A 25,990-nucleotide genomic window follows, 5' to 3' on the forward strand; every position below is an offset into this window, starting at 1 on the left:
GTTCATACATGGATGTTTAAGAAATGAAAAGCTACACACTCCATCAGTTAGGGTTAGAAGAACTGTTGTCAAACATACATGCTAGAAACATAATAATCACTGCAATAATGAACCAAATCATAGACTCTAGCCAATTTAAATCCAAACAGCGACTTCTGGCAAGGCACTGCATATCTGAGTGAAATGTCTTCTCAAACAAGAAAAATAAATAAAGTTCTGGACTTGATTTTGTCTTTGGGAATTGATTTAGTAGCCTGGTCCTACCAGACTCTCGTACATTTCATTTGTCTCTCTCCATTGTCAAGTGTTAACATCCTTGAAGGCGGGTCCTCTGTTGAAGTTTAAAACTATTGGATCTGCCCAGAGCCACTCTGCATCTGCCATAACCAATCGCTAACATTTGGTCGTGAGTTTCGTGACTTTTGACGACTCAAACTAGCGCATGACCTCAACGTCATCGTTCTCAGCCACTCCCTCTGTTCGCTGATTGGACCGGTAAAAAATTTATCGGAGAAAACCCAAGAATACACCGCAAACCCAGACGTAGTACTGAAGGAAAATGAAAATTGAGCGGAAGTACGTAGGAGGGCGGAAGCCAGGCTATCGATTTTGATGGTTGGGGTTTGCTATTGGTTGATATCATTTGAGTGACAGGTTGCCCCGCCCTCACGCCAGTAAACACATCATCAGAGAAGAGATGTCGCTGCAAGAGGAGGAGAAGTTATTTTGATTAAACATTACGAGTAATATGAACTTTAAAAAATAAAGTAATGATGTGCATGGATAAATTATTTATAATGAATGCTGCAATGTTCCACACTTCTTTCATGGCGTTAACAGAGGCGGTTGTCACTGATGATAAGATCATAGACTGTTATGCCTAGGAAAAATTCACAAACATGTGTTGATGAGCATCATTAATAACATGTTATGACAAGGCTTGTCATTGTTCTCTGATGTGCTCATTAGAATCCAAAGCCACAAAATTTGAGTGTGGCTGATGATCAACTCAGTCTGTGAATCCTCACCTGAACACACAGAGCTGTCAGCACCTCCACCAGCTAAGAAAACTCAAAGGTATGTCAATCATACGCTTTTAGGCTCGTATTGGATAGCATTTTTATGATTAAGTCAGTTTAAGAGATGTATATGTAAAAATATTAATGTTATTAAGCTTCTAATGTATGATGATGAGTTATATTGCAACTCCCAAAAACGTAATATATCCCACAGAGCTGAAGATATGAGACTCCTTTTACTTCTGATCATGATCTATGGTCTGGATGCTGAGAGATGTAGTCATGAAAGGGGTAACTATTGAAAACACTTACATACTTGTAATAATTAATTTTAAGTATATTAAATTGATTTCCATGGCCAGTTTATCTACTACTGATTGCTAAAGCACAAAAAGGTTATAAATGGTGGAATCCCAATTGCTGAGATGAGAAATACTTTCTTAATGTATTGTTTTTAACAATGTTTTATATTCCAATAAGCAAATTAGAAATATATGGAAAATATTAGCATACGATTTCCATAAACATACTCATAAAGTAAACAGGTTAGCATTTATTGTACTGAAGTTTGCCCTCTGCATTTTGACTTCACTGGTAAAGAATATTCTGTGATGGAATAAATACAACAGAAAAAACTAATGTAATTTCTGAATATAGTTCAGGCAGAATTTTAAAAACAAAGTATATTCTATATGAGTACTCAATTTAAAGGGATAGTTCACTTTAAAATGAAAATTCTGTCATCATATACTCACCCTCGAGTTGTTTCAAACAACTGTATGAATTTATTTCTTCTATTTTGAAGAATGTCAGTAACCAAACAGTTAACTGGTTCCCATTGACTTCCATAGTATTTTTTTTCTTCCTACTATGGAAGTCAATGGGAACCAGTTAACTGTTTGGTTACTGACATTCTTCAAAATATCTTCCTTTGTGTTCAGCAGAAGAAAGAAATTCATAAAGGTTTGAAACAACTTGAGGGTGAGTATTTGATGACAGAATTTTCCTTTACTATCCCTTTAAGCTTGTAGAAATTAAATCGTAAATATCATTGCCATCAAATATTTTTCTTAACTTAGTAGATTTTAACGAATTCCATATAGGAAATTTACTTAACAAATCTCCATGCAAAAACTTTTTTTTAATTAGTTATTTTATGTGGCTTTATTTTAAATTTCTGTACAGAACCTGCCATTAACAGTTTATGGTTTTTAAATAAATTCAAACATTAATACAGAATATAAGAGCAAAAAACTAACCCACAATTTTTTATACAATTTTTATAAAAATTACAACCTATAAAACATGTGACGATTTGTCCTATCTTGACATGACATGTCTGAGCGATACTCTTGTCCTGACAGCGTAACTCAACGCAAAGGGTTGAGTTCAAATCTTCCTTTATTATGTAGTTGACACTTCTCAAAATGTATGCCAGTATGATGTCATTGTTTGCTTGTTTATAGAATATTATATTGATTTCTGAAGGATCATGTGACACTGAAGATGCTGAAATTTCAGCTTTGCATCAAAGGAATAAATTACATTTTAAAATATATTCACCTAGAAAACAGTTATTTTAAATTATAATAATATTTCACAATATTACTGTTTTACTGTATTTATGCTCCAATAAACACAGCTTTGGTGAGCAGAAGAGACTTATTATAAACTCATATTAACCACAAACCTTGTAATTATAGTAATTTACTGTAATTTTAGTATCGAGAATAGAATTTATAAAATCACTAAGTTGAACAAGGTATTTGAAATAAAATAAAAACACTGTAGAGAAAGCACTACATTGTATAGTCACTGAGATGACAACTAGCCCCAGTCTTCCCTATATAGAAATTATAACTGATACGTCTTTTAAAGACTTAGGGGAGACCGGGGATGGTTGTAACAATTTTGACCTTTCTGTCTATATCTTGTAGTACTTTGAAGTCAGTGTGTTCAAAATGTGATCCAAACTAGTTACAAGTGTCTGCTATTAAATGACATAGCTATTATCTTTGCAACACAAACAGAAAATGCATGGTTTAGTTTCAAACACGAGGAGTGAAATGTTACAATTCACCCCATAGTCAGGGTTAGTTGTAACATACCTTGGAGTGAGATGTGACATTATGATACCCAGCGGGGTGATATGTAACATAATGAAATAAGGATTTTGACAAAAAAAAAAAAAAATTTATTCAACACTGACTTTTTTTAACTTGAACACAAACATTGTTTGTTTGTAAGCATGCTGTTACTGCCAGTGTTAGTATTGGCCATAATAAAATTGAACACTTGAACATTGTGTGTATGTGTATGCGTGTGTGTGTGTGTGTGTGTGTGTGCGTGCGTGCGTGCGTGAAAGTGAACCCAGAGTCATGTAGCCATAGCTTACCTTACAGCTAACAGGCAAAACATTAGCACTAACAACTTGCATGGAAAATATCTACACAGACACACAATAAACATGATAAAAAATTTGATGAGTTTAACTACAAAGCAGAAATTCCCATAAAAAAAGTAACTTTCTTACCTCAAAATTGTTTTTTCCACTCTAACATGTGCTGTGTCTGCCACAGGGCTCTACTTTATCACATGTGGAATAAGAACTAAACTGAGCATGTGCGAAGTGAATCAGGTTATATATAACTATAGTTCCTGATTGGACAGATTGGAATTGTTACAACTGACCCGTGTTACAACCATCCCCGGTCTCCCCTACATTTGACTGTGTAATTGTGTATTATCTCTTTAGGAAATCTAACACTGACAAATAACACACGGACATTGGAGACGAGAATCTCATTGGAATGTGGACACAACATCACTGTTCGTGACAGTGCAAAAGGATTATTTTGTAATTCAACCACAAATCCATGTTATATTGAGTGCTCCTCTGACGATTTATTTGAAAACCGAAACTTTACCGCACCGCAAACATTTGAGATATGTGCAACGTATATTAAGAATTACACTAGAGTTGAATTCAGCATACGTAAGTAAGACTTATTTTACTCTATTGCTTTTAACCAGTAACACAACAGCATTATGAGAAATGTGCATTGAGTATATGATTACATGGTGTTACTGTTTACTCGGGAGATTAATTATTCCTTCCGTCTATTACAGAAAACAACGCACCACTGCCTAATACTACATGTATTGTGGTGGATTGCTTGCATGATGAAATAAGTCAGCTCTTGGACGAGAAAGAGCAGCAAATGGATATCCCAAAAGACTTGAGAAACATTCTCAATATTAAAAAAATGTGCCCAGCTGTGATCTTTAATGAAACTATTGTGAATACCTACATTAGGTAAATAAAACCTTATTAAGATTTTAAAATCCTTTACTACAATCTTTACGTTTGTTATGTTTCCAACCCCTATTCCTGGAGGCCCACAACAGTACACATTTACCGATATACTTTAAGTGAAATTGAAGAACTAGTGTGACGTAATTTCAAACAAAATCAGGCCAAAGCGAAGTTCATTTAGTTTCGAACAAACTTTCCAGAAAAGTTCGCTCTGGCGGGTAAACACATTTGCAATACCATTGGTCCGTGTCGATTATGTCATAGGTGGGTGTGGCTTTGAGACTCCGCCTTCTTTGAAGTGGAAATCTTCTTCAGTTCATTTCTCCTGTTCGGTCTGTCTGTCGAGGTCAGACGTCTGTGAGTAAAAACATGAACACACTACAAGGCGCTTTATAGTAGAAACTGAAACGCTGTAATAGCTGAAAACCTGCTGCTTCAAAGGAATCTACTGTATAAAGTGATATATGATAAACGTGACGTTTATTCTTTTTATCCCACGTTTCTCGCTTCCATTAAAAATACATTTAATGTATTATATTTAATAAAAGTGGCACTTTTGCATTGTTACAAAAAAACGGTAACACTTTATTTTATAGTGTCTTTGGTACTATACGGTTATCCGGACCACACGTGTGTCTTTTAGTCCCGTATAGTCATCCCTGATTGGTCTTAACCCCAGTGACGGGTAGGTTTAGGGGCGGGGTTAGGGGTAGGCCATCGTATGATTGGTCTTAACCCCAGTGACGGGTAGATTTAGGGGCGGGGTTAGGGGTAGGCCATCGTATGATTGGTCTTAACCCCAGTGACGGGTAGGTTTAGGGGCGGGGTTAGGGGTAGGCCATCGTATGATTGGTCTTAACCCCAGTGACGGGTAGATTTAGGGGCGGGGTTAGGGGTAGGCCATCGTATGATTGGTCTTAACCCCAGTGACGGGTAGGTTTAGGGGCGGGGTTAGGGGTAGGCCATCGTATGATTGGTCTTAACCCCAGTGACGGGTAGGTTTAGGGGCGGGGTTAGGGGTAGGCCATCGTATGATTGGTCTTAACCCCAGTGACGGGTAGGTTTAGGGGCGGGGTTAGGGGTAGGCCATCGTATGATTGGTCTTAACCCCAGTGACGGGTAGGTTTAGGGGCGGGGTTAGGGGTAGGCCATCGTGTGGTCCGGATAACCATATAGTACCAGTTGTGTTTGTTTTGTTATTGAGAGGAAAACGCATGACATTGCTGAAAGCGAAGAACCAAAAAAGAACTTCACCTTGAGTATATACCTTTATCTGACACTCCCTTCAGATCATAGAGTAACTATTAGGTGTGATTTTGGGGGGAAATCCAAAATGTGTGTTATTGTAGGGGTCTCCAAGAGCAAGGTTGGAAACACTGTTTTAGTCCTGGTTTTATGTTTATTATCTCCTTTGTGCAGAGTGGAGAAGAAAGCCATACATGGTGTTATAAATATGACTATTCCTGTGCAATCCAAGAGCTACTATCATGAGGATCTATCCATGACTGTGGTGAAGATGAATTTAACCATGACAGATGAATATTTACAAATCATTGCTCCACATGTAAGTATACCTGCTGAAGTGAAGATAATGGGTAGACGCTCAGTCTAGGTGCTAATTCTGGGTTTATCACCAGGTTCACTCAGATGTGTCGGCCAGAACACCACTTAAGGCCAAATATTCCAGAGTATGAAATAAAGAGCTGAGAGAAAGTTCTTATTATTCCGTTTATTCTTTGCTTTTTCTTGTGTGAGTGAGTTTGAGGGTGAATGTAATTTTGAGTGTGTGGTTTCTATAAAGAGAGAAACAAAATACAGATGAATAAAGGAAACATGCATACACTCATTCCTCCTTAAGCACTAATATACATTACAAACATAAAATAAATAATAGTCAGAATATGACTATATATCTCTTAAACTCTAAGAATGTAAGCAGAAAGAAAGGATTCAAACACTTATATGGGATTCTCAGATTTCCTACCATGCATTAAGTTACCAATAACGTAGATATAACCTTCTGTCGTCTATGATATACTTCAAAGCCTCAATAGCGGTCCAGATAATAATATTTAACGCCACTTCATATTTGCTCAACCAAAGTACTGAACATTCATAACAACAAATAGTAAAGGATAAGCATGTCTAAACACGATGCTGTGATATATTTTGACCCGACGTACTGAATCAGATGGACCGAAGCTAGAAAGTAACGTACGAACGTGGATATAATCAACACAACGGTCGCGTAGCGACCCTTAAACTCCTAACTCTCATCCATAGCAAATAGCAGAAATAACAGCAGACAAAGAAATACAATATCACGAGTAATGCAGCAGATATACTTACTTTCCTCATTTACGCACACTCTGAAGAAAAGTGTCCCTCACAATTATCATCCGACCGACGATCTCTATCTTACAGCATACTAACAACTGTGACAACCAACCGACTATCTCTATCGTACTGCATACTAACTGTGCAACGTCAGATATACTATACAAACCAGCGCGCGCTTTACCGTCACAAGCACTGAATACACGGGAGTAAACATGAAACATAAAGCACAATACGGTCTGAATCCTAAATAATTAGTACTAAATAAAAGCAAAACTGACATAACTTTGGGGCCTTTTCTACAGCCGCCCCCGAATGTATGTAATACATTCGCTCATCATTAAAGGCAACAAAGTTCTATGGCTGGGGTGTAGTGGCAGGAGTGGAACCATCTCCATCTTCTCCAGAAGGAAGTGCAGGGAGGACAACCAGCCTGGCAACTGGCCGGGTGTAGATTCTCTCCTTCACCTTAACATCAGCGGACCTGATGTGCCCGTCAGGGCTGGGATGAGTCTTGACTACTTTTCCAATGGGCCAGAGGGCCCTCGGATGATGTGGATCAGCAATCATCACTACACAGTCCCCTGCAATATCAGCTGGTGTAGCCTGCCACTTCTGGCGAGCTTGCAGACTCGGCACATAGAGTCGGATGAAACGGGCCCAAAAGTGATCAGCCAAGATTTGTGAGTGTTTCCAGCGGCGGCGACAGATGAGCTCACTTTCGGGGTAGACTACCTGAGGTAGCGAACCATCAGGCCGCCCCATAAGAAGAACACTGGGAGTCACTGGATCTGGGTCGCTGGCATCTGAAGACACATAACCCAAGGGCTTACTGTTAAGGATCCCTTCTACCTCAGTAAGTACGGTGCGAAGCACTTCTTCTGGAACAGGCTGAGCACCGACTGTGGCATAGAGTGCGCTCTTAACTGAGCGTATCTCCCTCTCCCACACCCCTCCGAAGTGGGGAGCTGCTGGGGGGTTAAAGCGGAAGGAGATCTTCTGTGGTGCAAGGAGATGTTGTAGTTCATTAGACATTCCAACGAAGGTCTCACGGAGTTCTCGCTCACCTCCCTTGAAATTTGTCCCCTGATCGGAGAACAGCTCTGCAGGCGTTCCTCTACGGGCAATAAACCGTCGAAGGGACATCAGAAAAGCATCTGTATCAATAGAGGTAAGGAGGTCCAAGTGCACCGCCCTAGTTGTGAGACACTTGAAGATGATCCCCCATCTCTTCTCTCGGCGCCGGCCCACTTTGATCTCAAATGGCCCAAAGCAGTCCATCCCTGTAGAATAGAAGGCGGGCTTGAAAAGGCGCAGACGGGCTGATGGCAGGTCTGCCATCTCCGGCACCGCAGGTTTTGCCCTCCATCGCTGACAGTCAGCGCAGCTATACTGGTAGCGGCGGACAGCCTCACGCCCTCGCAGGATCCAGAAGGAGCGTCGAAGCTCTGCGAACACCCGCTCTGGGCCTGGGTGGCGGAGGCGGTTATCGAAGTCTTTGATCAAGAGCATAGACACTCGATGACCTGGATCTAAGATGACTGGATGAAGAGTGGTCAGTTCTAGGCCTTCTGCTCGACGGAGTCGTCCTCCAACACGAATGAGCTCTCCCTTTTCATCCAGCTCTGGAGATAGAGTGCGAAGTCGACTGCTCCTGGGGACTGGTTTACCAGCTTTCAGGAGGCTGTACTCCTGCTGAAAACTATCCCTCTGAGCCCTCTGAAGTATTAACTGTTCAGCCTGTCGGTAGTCTTCAGCTGTGGGCTTATCATTAGAGTTGGCCGCCCCATGCAGCTCCTGCACTGTCCCTTCCAGCAGCTCCTTCCACGAGCCGTATTGGTCCACATCTGAAGTCGACTGGCTTGATGCAACTGCGGCGACCCCACAGAAGATAGACTTGCGCAGCTCTGAGATATCTTCTGCTTGGTCAACAGTGGGGTCTACTGGCCATGAGTCTGGACTGGTCAGGAGGAAGGCAGGTCCCAGGCTCCATCTATTTGGCTGAACAAGCTCTCGCAGCTTCTTCCCTCGTGTTACATCATCAGCAGGGTTTCTTGCGGTATCAACATATCTCCAGGTATGCTCGTCAGTCAGCTCCTGTATCTCGGCCACAAGGGTGCCCACAAAGACCTTGAACCGGCAGGATTCAGACCTCAGCCATGTCAGCACCGTTGTGGAATCTGACCAAAGGGTTGTCCGATCAATGTGGATGGTAAGCTCCCTCTTCAGCACCTGTGAGAGCTGTGCACCAGTAAGGGCAGCACAGAGTTCTAATCGGGGCATAGAGTGAAATCGCTTGGGAGCGACTCTGGAACGGGCCATCAGGAATGACAGATACACTTCACCGTGTCTGTCAGTGGTCCGGAGGTACGCCACTGAACCATAAGCCTCTTGTGAGGCGTCGCAAAATACATGCACCTCTCTCTGAAGACCGGAGATGTCCACGGACTTCGACAAGTACGGTCGGGGCAGGGTGACTTGAGGTAAGACTTTTAGTTCTTCTTCCCAGTCTTTCCACTGCTGCAGAAGCTCCTGCGGTAGTAGTGGATCATCCCATCCCCTGTGTTTGTCCCAAAGGTGTCGAACAATTATCTTAGCCCTGGTGGTGTAGGGTAGGATGAACCCCAAGGGGTCGTACTGACTCGCCAGCACCTTGTAGATATTGCGCATCGTGGGAACACCGTACTCCACATGACGATGCTTGTAACCAAGGACATCAGTGTGGAAGAGCCAGCTTAGCCCTAGAGTAGATTCTGGGGTATCCGTCTTGTTCTGAGCCAGCCATAGCTCAACACTAGCAGAGCAGCTCTCTTCTGGTAGATGACTTATTACACCTGGTTCGTTGCTGGCCCACTGACGTAGATCAAAGCCTGCAGACGCAAGAAGGGCTCGTAGTTTGTCGACTAGATGCCTCGCCTCAGCAATAGTGGGGACACTCTGGAGGCAGTTATCTACATAAAAGCATTTCTGAACCGATATCCTCACCTCTTCATCTGGCTGGCTGTTATCGGAGACGTGGCGTTGTAAGGCGAATGTGGCACAGCAGGGGCTACATGTTGTACCAAACGGTAGCACCTGCCACTCGTACACTGCAGGAGGTCCTTCTTGACTGATGTCGCGCCAAAGAAACCTGAGCAGAGCACGATCTTCTGGGAGGAGGCGAACTTGGTGGAACATGCCTCTGATGTCTCCACTAACTGCAACTGCATGCTCTCGGAATCTTAGCAGAACTCCCAGTAGTGATGCTCCTAAGGTCGGCCCAGGCAGTAGATGATCGTTGAGGTTCTGCCCTCGATACTGATAGGAGCAGTTGAATACCAGCCTATTCTTGCCATTATGGCTCACCATATGGTGAGGGATATACCATTCCTCACGACCCTCCTCGTCGGAAACTTTCGGTCCACACTTGATGACAGAGCCCGCCTTTATAAGTTTGTCCATCTCCACTCTGTAGGCTTCTGCCCGTACAGGATCTCTGGCCAGTCGCCTCTCTACACTTCGTAAACTGGGCATTACGGCTTCTTTAGTAGCCTGAAAGAGCGGCATGTCTTTACGGCGGAGCAGCGGGGTTGCGTAACGGAGAATGCCATCAACCTCTACCCTGATGGTTTTGGCCTCCAGGATGCTGATGGCCTCTTGGTCCTGCCTTGAACGAGTAACTAGTTTCTCACTTCTGAATGGAACAGTGTCGACCTGCCATAATCTCTCAACATGTTTCATCAGCTCGCTCGCCTGGGGTGTTACTGTTGTAAATAGACACTGCTGGGGTTGGGCAAGGTGACGGACTACACTCGCTGGGCCCTGCAGAGTCCAGCCCAGCCTTGTGCGGATGGCAGCAGGCCCACCTGGAGGTCCCAATCTGACAGGTTCAATGGGAGTGACGAGATGGGGATGGTCACTCCCAATAAGAAGCAGGGGCTTGACATTTATAAGAGTCCGTATGGGAAGGCCAGTGAGGTGCTTGTAGGTGCTCCGGAGTTGCTCCATGGGGTAAGTATGGGCAGCTAGTCCAATACGACTACTGGTGAATGCACCTATAATCTTGAACTTGGTCTTTGGCTTTGATGGCGAAGAAATGGAGAACGACACTGATGCACCACAGAGGATCTGCACTTCTTCTCTAATTGTGCGTAATGGTAGGTCCTCTTGAATCCCCTGCACACCTAACTTCTCTGCAGCATCTGGCAACAGCATAGTTCTCTCTGAACCGTCATCAAGTATTGCATAGGTGTTGATTGATTGGTCACCATGGTGAATGCGGACTTTGACAACTTTCAGAAGGACCCGACTGCCTTCAGTGGGTCTGTCTAGATACAGAACCTCTGTTGTGCCCCTTGTGCCTTGGCTTTCTGCTGCCAGTGTTGACGCTGCCACCTTGGGTGACCTCATATTCACCTCATGCAGCACCTGGAGGTGTTTCCCTTGGCAGAGGCTGCATGTCTTTTTTAAGTTGCACTGGGCCGCCTGGTGTGGCCGTGCACATCGCCAACATCTCTTGTTACTCTTTATCCATTCAGTTAGCTGATCTTTTGTTAGCCTGGATACCTCTGTACACTGGCTAAGGTAGTGTTCCTCGTTATTGCAGAATGGACAGTATGGCTTGCTCTTGTTCCATTTGAAGGAGCTGCTTGGCACTGGAGCCTCAGGTTTCTTAGCAGTGTCCTTCACACCATGGAGGACAATGGTAGGTTGCTTGCCCTTCCTACCCTCATGTCTGGACACCGGCTTCTCTCGAGCTCCTCTCACAGCTAACTGTCCTTCAGAGTCCTGACACCAAGACTCGTATTTCAACCAATCTGAAAGATTAGTTAGGGTGTGGGTTTGTGTGCCCTGATGGTACATGCAGCGGCGAAACTCAGCTCTCTGCTCAGGTGGCAGCTTGCTCAGCAGACGAGCAACATGTGAGCCACACTGTAGTTCCACTTCACCCTCATGGCCTAGTGTCTTCAGCATTCCCACAAGTGACTGTATCTGGAGTGCAAACTTCTCAAATGCAGCAAAGTCTCCCCGCCTTATGTCTGGTGAGTCCATCACAGCAGCAATACGCCTCAGTGCTATCTGATGTGGTTGGCCAAACTTGTCATTTAGGGCAACCATTGTGTCTGAGAAGGGTGTTGGGGAGTTAAGGTAAGCATCTGCTATTAACCTGGCTTCTTCTAGTTGCAGGTGATCGACCAACACTTGGTATTTAAACAGCTCAGATGCACCATGTGGTAAGAGGTTCTCCAATGAGATCTTGAGCCGTGCAAACTCACTTGGGTCCCGACTTGAGAAGTTGCGGATTGTTGGGCGTGGCCCACAGTAACTTGGCTCTGGGACATTGTAGTTATGACCCTGAGGTGAGCTAAAGGGCAGAGGTTTGGTCCATGCCATGCCTGGATGTCGATGTTGGGGCGTTGGGTTGCAGCCAAACTCACTCCGTTGACCAACATAAGCTGTAGGGTACTTGGGCTCAGCTGGAGGTAATCCGTGTGGCTGCGGCAGAAACTGAATGGGCTTGAACCAGGGCGGTGGATGACGGCCAGTGTCATCCCATGGCTTTGCAGTATGAAGGGCCCCACGTGCTGAATGATTAACTTGTGGCTGGCCCAGAAACATGTCAGGAGCTGGGGCTGGCAGTGCTTCTTCCTTAGTACTTGGAACCTCATCTATTCTCCTAATAAGCGAATGTAGCATAGGTGGGTCACTAGGCAGAAGTTTGTCCATTACTGGGTCTGGCCATGGTGGTGGTGCAGGCCAATCATCCTCTTCCTCTGCTTTAGATTCACTTTCAACAGGTGGCCGTGATGACATCACCGTTAACTCTGGCTCTCTGGTATGAATAGAGGTTGGACTCTGCATGTTGCGAACAGCATCTACTAACTGTCTCATGTCTGCTCGCAACGCTCTAAGCTCGACTAAGTCTGATGCCATGTGCCGCTGTGTCTGCTGCAGGAGGTGTCTTTCATGACGAATGTCATCTAACTCAACTTGGCTCTCCTCCTGTGGATGTATAGGGTGCAGCGCTGAAGGTAAGGGAGTAGAGTAATCTCGTAGCTGTTCCCTAAACTCTCTCTCTGGAAACCGCTGGGGGGCTAGCTGATTCTTCTGGCTGTGCTGTTGGTTCTCCGTCCTATAGCCCAGGTCCATCTCCTGAAGAATAGCATCCCACCTCTGCAGGCGAAGGGGAGAGTCATAAGGGGAGGTGAGGGGTGTCATCCTGGCATTTCCCTCCTGGTGAGTACTCTCTAGTTCCTCTCTGTACCTCTCATCGATGTAGCCTCTATAATCAACCTCATAATCTGCATAGCGCACAGGTGGGCGAACATGCCGTCTGGGACGTGCACCACTAGCATCATACTCTGGATGTAATTCCATCTCTGACGTAAACCCAGTGATCCGGCTCGAAGGACCATCAATGAAGTGAAGATAATGGGTAGACGCTCAGTCTAGGTGCTAATTCTGGGTTTATCACCAGGTTCACTCAGATGTGTCGGCCAGAACACCACTTAAGGCCAAATATTCCAGAGTATGAAATAAAGAGCTGAGAGAAAGTTCTTATTATTCCGTTTATTCTTTGCTTTTTCTTGTGTGAGTGAGTTTGAGGGTGAATGTAATTTTGAGTGTGTGGTTTCTATAAAGAGAGAAACAAAATACAGATGAATAAAGGAAACATGCATACACTCATTCCTCCTTAAGCACTAATATACATTACAAACATAAAATAAATAATAGTCAGAATATGACTATATATCTCTTAAACTCTAAGAATGTAAGCAGAAAGAAAGGATTCAAACACTTATATGGGATTCTCAGATTTCCTACCATGCATTAAGTTACCAATAACGTAGATATAACCTTCTGTCGTCTATGATATACTTCAAAGCCTCAATAGCGGTCCAGATAATAATATTTAACGCCACTTCATATTTGCTCAACCAAAGTACTGAACATTCATAACAACAAATAGTAAAGGATAAGCATGTCTAAACACGATGCTGTGATATATTTTGACCCGACGTACTGAATCAGATGGACCGAAGCTAGAAAGTAACGTACGAACGTGGATATAATCAACACAACGGTCGCGTAGCGACCCTTAAACTCCTAACTCTCATCCATAGCAAATAGCAGAAATAACAGCAGACAAAGAAATACAATATCACGAGTAATGCAGCAGATATACTTACTTTCCTCATTTACGCACACTCTGAAGAAAAGTGTCCCTCACAATTATCATCCGACCGACGATCTCTATCTTACAGCATACTAACAACTGTGACAACCAACCGACTATCTCTATCGTACTGCATACTAACTGTGCAACGTCAGATATACTATACAAACCAGCGCGCGCTTTACCGTCACAAGCACTGAATACACGGGAGTAAACATGAAACATAAAGCACAATACGGTCTGAATCCTAAATAATTAGTACTAAATAAAAGCAAAACTGACATAACTTTGGGGCCTTTTCTACACCTGCCCCATAAACGCCAAAGGTCCTTGCTGATATAAATTATATAAAAATGCTAAACTGCTGTAAGTTATTTCTGCAGCACCTCTTAATTTTTGTCCATGAGGATTTTTTTAAATGCATATAAAAATCGCACAAAAATATGAATGTACTCAGCAAGTCGGTCTTGCATGACCAAAAATAATAGCTAGGGTGAAATGACAGTTAGCATCACGCCCTCGACAAAACCCAATAGGATTTTCCCATATTTTTTGGATTATCGCTAAAAACAAGCTCTGTGATCAACACGAGAGTTTGACAAAACAAGTTTATGATACTTACACGTTTTGTCTATCAACATAATTATCACAGATGAATACAACTTTTATGAATTTTGAAGCCTAAATGCAGTCGCTAGAAGTAAAAAGCTAAAGGCAGGCTATAAACGAACTACGCTACGGTCACATGACTTCAGCGTCACCATCACTAGGCTTCCGACAACTCTTTCAGTTTTCATTAAAAAAAAAAAATCCCAGAACGTTTGAGTTAGAATAGTGTATAAGCACGGTTATAAATGTAACCCCTCCACCCGGGTCTCCGGCGTGAGAGTCAGTCATTCTAACAAGGAGGCTAAAGACTGCAGACTCTAGCGTCTATCGCTAGAGCGCCTATTGAGATCAGAGGAGTGAGGTTTACTCGCACAGCGACTACTAGCTCTGCCTCCGTTACACTCACCCCCCTAAACCTCACTCCCACCCGGGTCACGGCACCAATGTAACCCCTCCACCCGGGTCCTACTCGCCCCGCTCTGTGCGGGCATCAAACTCAGGTTTCCGGCGTGAGAGTCAGTTGTTCTAACAAGGAGGCTAAAGACAGCTGACTCTAGTGTCTATTGCTAGAGCGCCTATTGAGATCAGAGGAGTGAGGTTTACTCGCACAGCGACTACTAGCTGGCCTCCGTTACACTCACCCCCCTAAACCTCACTCCCACCCGGGTCACGGCACCAATGCAACCCCTCCACCCGGGTCCTACTCGCCCCACTCTGTGCGGGCCTCAAACTCGGGTTTCCGGCGTGAGAGTCAGTTGTTCTAACAAGGAGGCTAAAGACAGCTGACTCTAGTGTCTATCGCTAGAGCGCCTATTGAGATCAGAGGAGTGAGGTTTACTCGCACAGCGACTACTAGCTGGCATCCGTTACACTCACCCCCCTAAACCTCACTCCCACCCGGGTCACGGCACCAATGTAACCCCTCCACCCAGGTCCTACTCGCCCCGCTCTGTGCGGGCCTCAAACTCGTGTCTCCGGCGCGAGAGTCAGTTGTTCTAACAAGGAGGCTAAAGACTGCAGACTCTAACATCTATCGCTAGAGCACCTATTGAGATCAGAGGAGTGAGGTTTACTCGCACAGCGACTACTAGCTGGCCTCCGTTACATAAGCATAATGATGCTGTAAAAGCGGACTGATCTTTACTTTTCGGCGTGATGACGTTTAATCTCCTCGACAGCCTCAATAGTCACATTTAGCCATTTGTTAGCAACCGCCTTTTTTAAGACACGTAACAGCTTCAAAAAAATCACAAGTCGGGTAATACTGATGTATTTTATGTCGTAGAATAAAATGTGAAAGTGTCTTGAGCTTGTGTTCACCACAGACATTATTTCAGCCATTTAATAAAAATATACCCCATTTAAAAAAAAAACATTTACTTCAGGACGATGGAACCGCAAGATTTAAAATGCCAACTCGATAACTGATGTCATACCTATTGTGTTATCAAGTACAATGAACTTTATTTCATGCTCGCTCCACAGCACCACCCAATGCGTTTAGTTATAACTGTGTTTAGTTTGTGTGCAAAGGATTTATCATGAATGCACTGCATTTACAGCCAGCAAAGCAACATTTAGCGAAATCCAAGTTGTAATTTTATTTTTATATTCATTATTGCAGATCGGATATCCGACTAGTCTTGCATGACCCTAGTGTAAAACCCTAAAATACAATTTCTGTAATTTCGCTATATATATGAAAGAATTAGCAGCTTCATTTTTTTCACTTCTAAACAATGTAGAAAATGTGTAGCCTATATACTGTAAGAATGTAATTATTTATTTTAGATAATTATTAAAGAGACCTGATGTATTTTTTCTTTTTAAGGTATTAGATGATAATGAAGTGGCAAAGATGTGGATCCCGGGGAAGCCTTTCCAAAACCAATCGGAAAACAAAATTGGTGTAGTTACCTACGATAGCGATCAGCACTTTAAGGTTCGAATCAAACCCCCTTTTAACGTTCTGTCGAGTGTCATGCGATAAGAACAGTGTTGCTGTCACAGTCACACAGATTCTCAAGTTTACAGTAAGCTTAAATTTATAAATCAAACTATTGTCTTTTTTTTTACAGCTTGCACCGGGAAATACAATTTTTACCTCGAAAATCATACGGATTGAATTCCCTGGACCTGACACTAACAACTTGATTGATCGACTTAGAATTCAGTTCCCAAAGTCCACATTTGTAAGTGTAACTTGAATTTTGAATATTCTCAAATTGCTTCAAAATATCCTAATAATGATTTGTTCCTGTTTTATATTTGTATTTAAAGAAACAAACCCTGTCCTGTCAGTTCTATGATGAAAAAGGTACAGTAATGGTTAATTGCTTCTTGGGCTGGGCGATGTGACCAAATTCTTATTTCACGAAATGAGAAATTTTAATTCACGATAACAATAAAATATATATATATATATATCACAATATTTTTTTTGTGTTCTTTTATCTAATTTCTGTTATTAAAAAGAAGAAGAAGCTAATTGCAAACAATAGGACAAATACAATGTAACAAAAGAGCAGTAGGTACAGTATATTAGGCTGCTGTCGCTTTAAGACCCAAAGCATGGATCCATTATACTGATGCACATCTGGTTTCATCCAGCTGTTTACTTTCACTTGAGACACAATCGTCTGTGTTTACATGAATACTCCACATGATGGGCATTTTGACATAATTGTGCATGTGTTTGAACATTCAAGCGCAGTAAGACGTGAAAGAGAACTGAATTCCAGATTCCTTCACTGCATTGAAGTGATAGTTCACCCAAAAATTTAAATCACCCCATGATTCGCTAACCCTCAAGTCATCCTAGGTTTATATGACATTCTTCTTTCAGACGAATACAATGGGAGTTATATAAAAAAAAAAATGTCCTGGCTCTTCCAAGCTTTATAGTGGCAGTGAATGGCCGTTTCTGTTTTGAAGTCCATAAAAGTGCATCCATCTATGATAAAAGTGCTTCACACGGCTCTGGCGGGTTAATAAAGGCCTTCTGAAGCGAAGCAATGCGTTCGTGTAAGAAAAATATCCAACTTTATCGACTAAAAAAACTAGCTTCTAGCAGACGGCCTACGCAAGTCGACTTACGCCAAAAGAGTAACGAAGAGTAACGATGTATGACGTCGGATTTAGGATGTAGTGTAAACTTTGACGCCTCTCACGGTTCAAACAAACAGGACTGGGCAACAAACTCAAGCTCCTCCGACATTTCTCTTTAAAAATTGTCCTTTTAGACTTCTAATTCGTGACTGGTGTTTTGTTTTGCTCTTTCCTCTGCACTCCTGCGTTCGTCATTACATTGTGCGTCAGGTCAAGTGGTTACTACTTCACCGTAAATCGCGGCGTACTGTAAGGCCGTCTGCCAGAACCTATTAGTTATCGATAAAGATTTAGATATGGATATGTTTCTTACGCGCTTCACTTCAGAAGGCCTTTATTAACCCGCCAGAGCTGTGTGAGACACTTTTATCATGGATGGATGCACTTTTATGGACTTCAAAACAGAAACGGCCATTCACTGCCACTATACATGGGTTTCTGTGCAACGTCATCACGTAGATGCGCGCGCATCTAAGAGGCAGAAAGCAACAGTCTTTACGGCTATATCTAGCAGAAGCAGAGATGACGCGGAGCTGTTGTGCTGTAAACTAGCCTAAATGCATAGGGTATGTCATGTTTTTATGATTCGCAAACTTAGTTGGACAATTTCATACTAGTCAACTAACTAACTTTTTACATAATGTTATATTAATATGCAAATGAAACACAAGCAAACAGATTCAACTCTGAAATTGCAGTTTATTATTGAGTCAACAAGAATTTACAAACAATGCGAAATCTACGTTAATTACAATGTTCTTTTACAGAACTCGGCATAAAATATAGCGGTCTTGCCTCTTGGATGCGCGCGCATCCGGTATTGTTTGTATACAAGAAACCTGTGTATAAAGCTTGGAAGAGCCAGGACATTTTTTAATATTACTCAGATTGTATTCGTCTGAAAGAAGAATGTCATGTACATCTAGGAAGGCTTGAGGGTGAGTAAATCATGGCGGGATTTTCATTTTTAGGTGAACTATCCCTTTCAGTTTCACTGCTTATTGTGCTTAATAACACTTTTGAACATCGAACAAGTTTTCTGAGAGGCAAATTTCCGTGCGCGCACTTTGTGCCAGTCAGTATATTTACATACAGCAATATATACATGATATAGCAAAACCGATAGACATTTTATACCGTGGTAACAATATATATCATCCCACCGCCCAGCCCTAATTGCTTCAATGAAAAATGTGCTTATGCTCTTATATTACAATATATGTTCTTTGATGATGATTTGATTTTTGTTTACTGTCATATAGGAGACAAAACCTGGAAAAAGGATGGTTGTCTCACCAATAGTAGAGATGATGTTGTGGAGTGCTCCTGTGACCATATGACCCCTTTTGCTGTGCTTCTGGTGAGTACTGAGACATCCACCCGTGAAATAAATAAAAGTACACTGTAAAAAATATGGTCATGATTTGTTTTCACAACTTTTTATCTTTTGTCAAATCAACTTGGATGAATGTGATTCAGATAACAATATTTTGAGTTTCTAGGTTATTTATTAAACCAATCTCATTTGTTGTATTAACTCAAATTTTTAATTGCAATGAACTCAAAATTTTAAGGCAACCAAGTAACTTACTTTTTTATGTTAAACCAACAATATTTTTTTTAAATAATCAGGTGATATGGCTTAAATTTCACTCCACCTCTTATTTATCTACCTTCCTATCTTTGAATAGACTAACTTGGAGATAACCGAAAGCCAGTGGCATATCCTGTCCTACATCAGCTACATAGGCTGCGGTCTGTCTGCCTTCTTTTCTGCTTGCTCTGTCTTGGCGTTCATGTTCATCAGGTGCTGTTCCTTCTGTTTTCATAGAAATGCATGTATAATCTGTGCTTTGATTCACATTAGTCCATGCATAAATTAAATTGATATAAAAAGTGTGAATATAAACTCTTCAAAATGAATATAAACTTCTTCAAAGCCAATAATGCTTCATTTACATCCATTTTTGCCCATAGTTTTCAATATATATTATGTGTGTGTTTCTCAGGAACGCAAGGGCAGAAGTGTCCAGCAGGATCCATGTGTCTCTGAGTGGCGCTCTGTTTCTCCTCAACATCAGCTTCATGTTCAACGAATGGGCTGCCACACCGGGAAAGGAAGGGTTCTGCGTGTTTGTCGCTGTGATGATACACTACGGCCTGCTGTCTTGTTTCACGTGGATGGCTATTGAAGCCTTGCACCTGTACCTTCTTCTCATCAGGGTGTTCAACATTTACATCAGACACTACATGGTCAAGTTGTCTCTGATTGGATGGGGTGAGCATCAAGACTAAGGCCCTGTTTACACGAGAACGCTCGCGGGTGAAAACATAAAAATATTTTATCGGATGTGCCTTTCGTTTACATGGCGACGGCGTTTTTGGGGCTTAAAAACGCAAAAAGTGAAACCACCCTGACCCCCCAGAGTGGAAATCTTAAAAACGCTCCACCATCGCGTTCCCGTCTAAAGGGTAAAAACGGTAAAAACGGTAAGGCGTTGCGTACGCGTTTACGTCACAGGCATGCGCCAGTACAGGAAAATAACAAAACATTATCAAACTAAAATATAGCATTAATTTCATTGACAAAAAAAAAAATTTCTGTCATTTTTGAGCGACATGCGAAGAGCACCGAGGGTTAAAGCAGCAGCTTTACCGTATTAAACATGAAAAACAGTGTCAGCGTCTCTTTTACTTTCAGTGCTTCACATTGCCACCTAGCCGCCTGGAGTGCACACTACATCGAATTTCACACACTTTTGCGTCACCATATGCACGCAGATTTCCCCATAACGCTCGTCTAAATGCAGGATAAAAAGTGATAACGCAACGCCACTTCTGCGTTTTCTCTTCAGATCGTTTCCGTGTAAACATAGCCTAAATGTAATGTAAATAACATAGCAGCTAATGTCTAATAAACATGCAGGAAGCATTAAAGGGAAATGTGCAAAATTGGAAACTCAAGTGTAAAATTTGAAATCAAAAATTACTTAAAGGAACCGTATGTAAGAATTGTATTTCAAATAATCATAAAATGTCCCTGATATGTCAGTAGACATAAAGAAATCATGTTCATTTCAAATACTTATATCACTGACAACAGTAGTCCAGCCAGGATATTGTCATTTAAAAGTGAAGTTGCAGCCCTCAACTGATGTTGATGTTGTCATGTTGTGTTTTGGCTGCGCCACCCTCCGCAAAGCAATGATAAATGTGACTGGGTAATGTTTTTTTGAAAAACACAGAAATAGATGGATTTGTGATGGAACTAAATTCATAAAAAAACGTTTAAAAAAATTGAATCTTGAAATTGTTTATCCTGCGATCTTTTCCTCTTGACAGGAGTCCCTGCTATTGTTGTTGGAGCCTTGCTGTCAGTTTATAAAACTAATCCTTTTTATGGCACATATGAGATGACATTATCAGATTCAAACAAGACAAATGCAATGTAAGTCTTCACATTTTTTTAAATTTGCATTAGATATGGCATTAGGCAAATGTAGTTGAATTATGTTGCACTCTATGTCAGTCCATCAAAATGAATGAAGTACAAGCTTACGTTGCAAACCTTTCTTTCATACAGTTGCTGGATCAAAGAGCCTCTCGTCCTGTATGGCGTGAACCTTTCCTACTTCACCGTCATATTCCTGTTCAATTTAGGAATCCTAATCACGGTGTCCAGACAGATCTTTAAGATGCGACATGTGGGCAACAGGAATACCAAGATGCCAGTTTGGAAGGACGCGGGAACAGTGCTGGGCCTCATGTCTCTGATGGGAACAACATGGGGTTTGGTCTTCTTCAGCTCTGGATATACCAACTACGTTATACTCTACCTGTTCTGCATCTTAAACTCATTGCAAGGTATGTTTAGTTAGGGTTCAAGAGTGATAGAGTAGCCTACATATGAGTGTCCACAATAAATCTTGCAGTTTAAAACTATTGCCAAGTTAAATGTAAAGTACACTTCATAGTGGTTCCATTAGGTTAAATCTAATGACTCTAAAATGTCATATGGTCTAACCATCAGGTACAAAGTCCTAACATCTTGAATACATGTGAAAGTACACATTTTAATTACATTTTTAGAAATTTAATTCATTAGAAATATGATATAGCTTATGAAAACCCCAAATTCTAAATTAGAATATTGTGAAAAGGTTTTCATAAGCTGTAAGCCATAACCATCAAAATTGTAACAAATAAAAGCTTGAAATATCTCACTTTGCATGTAATGAGTCTATATAATATATTAGTTTCACCTTTTAAGTTGAATTACTGAAATAAATGAACTTTTGAATGATATTCTAATTTGTCAAGTTTCGTATATCGATAGTCCTCTCTGTCAGACTACAGGCAAAAGTGTACCAAATATTTCTTTCTTTTCTTTTTCTTTTTTTGTGTGTGCTCATATGTAACTCAGATTTGGGGGGGGGTTCATAACCGTGTGAACGGCACAAACAACATGGAATCTGATCTTTTCTATTGTGATTTGGGCCACTCAGATATGAGGTTTTGCAGTGCGACCGTCTGAACAGCCCTTATCAGAATTCATGCGATGTTTACGTCACTCTAGATCAACATACACGCAACTTACTAGACAGACATGTTTGACTGTTGCTTTTTTTAATTTTTTAAATCATGTTCGGGCCCCTAAATTATGACTTCAATAACCTCTGTGTTTATTTCCGTATAATTCTGTGGTGCGCCCCGGTTTTGGGCCTGTCCAAATACCCTCACTCGTGGTCTTTGCACTTGACTTGACCACATGTCTACTCAGATTAAACATTTCCTGTATTTGGCCTAAGCATTCACGCTTGAAGACCGTGTGTGTAGAACTTTTGATTACCAAATAGGCCACACTTATAGTTTTGTAAAAATGGACGTTTAGTAGTCAGTAGTGTTCAGTAGTCCTTATGAAACAGACAACACAATTTAGCAATTGTGGTGCTTCCAAAATGATCCAATAAAAAACAGTTACAAATGTTGCACAAAATACACAAAAACATTTTTTAACACTTCAGTTTAGGGTCCAATTCTCACTATTAACTATTTGCTTATTAACATGCATATTACTAGAATATTGGCTGTTTATTATTACTTATGAGGTAAATATTAATGCCTTATTCTGTATGACCATTATCTACATTCCTTACCCAATACATAAACTTAACAACTACCTTACTAACTATTAATATACGGTAATAGGAAGTATATTAAGGCAGAAGTTGTAGTTAATGTTCAGAATTGGACCCTAAACTTAAGTATGACCAAAATTTCATCTGCACCAATAAAAGGGGGCGACACTTTATGTTTTACTACCAAATTATAGAATAAATTGTAATCTCTAATTAATCTAACTTACAGTGGAGTGTTTTTTTTTTCAACATCTCACGAATTTGGGGCATGTGAGATCTTGAACATGATGCATGATGGGATAAGTCTCGAGGCTAAGCTTATGTCATCATGCATCATGTTTTTGGTTTTATTAAGGGGAACTGAGATTTGGTGTTCTCAAGACCTCGGTCAGTCTTGTGCGCTTACTTTTGTTGCGTCCACACGTTCTCGCTGGCCAAGACCGCAAGTGCGGGTATTTGGACAAACCCTTTGTTATTGTTCTTTTGCGGATGCAGGTCAGTTCAGGATCGTGACCTGTTCACACTCAAATCTGACATTGGCCGCATTAAAAAAATTATGTGAACAGCCAAACAAAACAATTAAAAAATGGATCTGAGCAATAAATCAGAATGGATTATTTGCAGTGTGAACGTAGTGTTTCCTGTTTTATTTTTTCCCTGCATGTTGGTTGTACCACATGACTTTGTTCGTCACGCCACATGACTTTTATTTGGCATATGTACGTTTTTCAAATACTCTATTATCAGTATGCCAAACTACTTAAGGTTTTTGTTCCCAGAGTTTCATCTTTATTTTATTATTATTGTATCACCCTGATATTTTTGACTTAATGCTCCCTCACAGAAAAATTCCCAAATACATTTGAATACAGAATTCAAAAACATGCTCATCATAGAAAAGGGTGTATTCAAATCATGTCATTGACCCATGTCTGCTTGCAAAATGTATCAATTTTCCATGGTGGCGGATAACAACAGGCGGAAACTGAAGAAATATTTGTCAAATTAAAACGATTTGTTTCTATTTGTTTCTGCTACCAAAGCATAGTTAGGGTCAGAACAAGGATTGCTTTAAAGTCACGACACAGTCTAGGTAGGAGGAAGTGAAATATGAAAGTACATGTTTGTTTTCCTGTTAAACCACAAGTAGAATAATTATGTGACGTGAAGACTCAAGAAAAGGGGAATGGAAACTTCTGGATAGCAAAAAATTATGGACTGAAAAATGAAGTTTGTTTGTTTACAGGGTTTTACATCTTTTTGTGGATGTGTGGCACAGCGAGGAAAAACAGAACGCAAACACCTCAATCCAAGACTAAATCCACTCTGGACATCTCTAAATAAGGACCTCGCATGCGGTTTTCTTATTAAAACCTCTGACGTGCTTTAACAAGAAGACATGTTCCAGCTATAGATATCTTCAGCCAATCACCCACAGACATGCACACTGGCTTATAATTGACACTCACCACAACATGCCACCTTCAGAAAGTGTCGTCATGACCAGTCTGCTTCTTTTTTTTTCGTCTTTTTTTTGCAAGTGTACTTCCCCTGCGCTAATTTCAGTTCATCGCATTAAAGAAATGCAGTTCCCTCTTTGTAATTACACATACTAAAACCTTGATCTATTATCTATCATATCTCATAGCTACTTCATCATATCTAACAAATGAAATAAAAGCTGTGATTTGTACATTTTAAACAATTTGTTCTAGTGTTGCTGAATGTATTAATAAATCTATAAGTGTAAAATTAATGTTTCAGCCTATATTGGAAACAATAATTTCAACAATGCTATTTTAAAGCAATATACATGTGGCTACCTGGATCAAATGCAGCGGCTATTTACTGTTTAAGTAAAAAAAATCATATTTTCTTAGCGATATGCTTTTTACCCTAAGTGAAAATAGCGATAGAATATATTTACACTGTAAAAATATTTTCTTTGCAATAAGTATATAGTTAAATGCAATTTATAGGCTACTTATAAATGTGGGAGATACTATTTGCACCTCGGTGTTGTTATAACCATTAAACTGTATACAATAATAGCTTAGAGTGTAAGTTATTATATTTATTAAAATTATTATATTGATGCCGCCTTATTGGGATAAAAAAAGCCCTCCCTACCCCTAACCGTTAAAACCTTAATTATTCAACACACGCACTTTAATTCCACTTTTCGAATGCTTTCTTAATTTTTATTGAAAATAAATGCCTTTCCGATCTGATCAGTGATGGAAAAGGGAGTAGAGCGAGTTCGACAAAAGGCGAATTCGACATCAGGTCGATTTGCATGAAAACTTGCTGCCACGCGCATTACCCGTTTATATACTGTCTATGGCATTACCGACCTATCGACAGTCCAGCGTCTTCTGTAGTTTTGTCTGGCCCAATCCGATACCAGTGGGCAGTTCGTGGAAATAGCCTCTGCCAACAAGACAGGGCTGCGTTTCCCAAAAGCATCGTAAGCCTAAGAAGTTCGTAAAAACGATCGTACGACTGATCTTAATATTATGGCCTGTTTCCCAAAAGCATCGTAACTTAAGTAGCACTTAAAAATGTTCGTAGAACTACGAGTGCTCTGGAGTAATTGTAAATCCCCAAGTGCATCGTAAGAAGATTTATGAGGTCACCTGCAGGACAACCGGCAGATTACACTTTTATCTAGATTTAACAGATAACATTGTGCAAGGTTTTGATTGCACTTTATTGTACACTTTATTGTAGCTACTCGTTTAAAGGGTAACTAAACCCCTGGTCAGAGCCTGACTCCACCCACTGGCAATATTTGAAAAATGCTGGAAAAGTGGGCAGAGCCCAACGGACGAACCGAGGGCGGGGCTGAGCGGGTGATTGACAGACCCGCAGTGACTGACAGCTGCTGTCAGACTCGCTAAGATGGAGAGTGACGCAAGTAGCTTTGCAACAGAGCGGTCATTTAAAGTTGAGGACTTTTCTCACCTGAAGTGGAGGAATTGTCTGTGGAGCTAAAATCATATCAATTCGAGCCGCTAGCTCAAACTGCGGTGTCGCATCGCATTAACTCCCGCCTCGCGATCGGCATCCGACGATGCTAGCGAAGCAGCCGCGCTAGAGAGAATGGGTCCAGTATCTGAGTGGATTATTATTACTATTGACCTACGTTAAGCATATTTTGCCGCTATGTGAAAAAAAATATCCAGCAAAACGCGCCGGCGGTTGTGGAGTCCATGCAGGAAGAGCAGCGTTTGGCACACAAGTGCATGTAAACACTGGCGCCTAATTTCTAAGTCTGGTGGGAAGTTATACAGTCCAGCAGTGCTGT

The 25,990-nt window shown here is 41.3% G+C and overlaps 1 protein-coding gene across 1 annotated transcript; it reads left to right on the forward strand.

The window, feature by feature from the left end:
• The first annotated feature begins 885 nt into the window (after positions 1-885).
• On the forward strand, positions 886-24,431 carry LOC306988189 (adhesion G protein-coupled receptor G3). Its single transcript, XM_079592997.1, has 14 exons — positions 886-1,077; positions 1,234-1,310; positions 3,775-4,014; positions 4,149-4,335; positions 5,755-5,899; positions 16,269-16,379; positions 16,516-16,629; positions 16,718-16,754; positions 18,808-18,905; positions 19,237-19,352; positions 19,555-19,823; positions 20,888-20,993; positions 21,129-21,409; positions 23,930-24,431. Exons 1-14 carry the CDS (start codon positions 1,001-1,003, stop codon positions 24,025-24,027), a joined length of 1,956 nt encoding a protein of 651 aa, XP_079449123.1. The 5' UTR covers positions 886-1,000; the 3' UTR covers positions 24,028-24,431.
• Positions 24,432-25,990: the final 1,559 nt, after the last annotated feature.

This window comes from Phoxinus phoxinus (assembly GCF_949152265.1).
Source record: "Phoxinus phoxinus genome assembly, chromosome: 2".
NCBI lineage: Eukaryota > Metazoa > Chordata > Actinopteri > Cypriniformes > Leuciscidae > Phoxinus > Phoxinus phoxinus.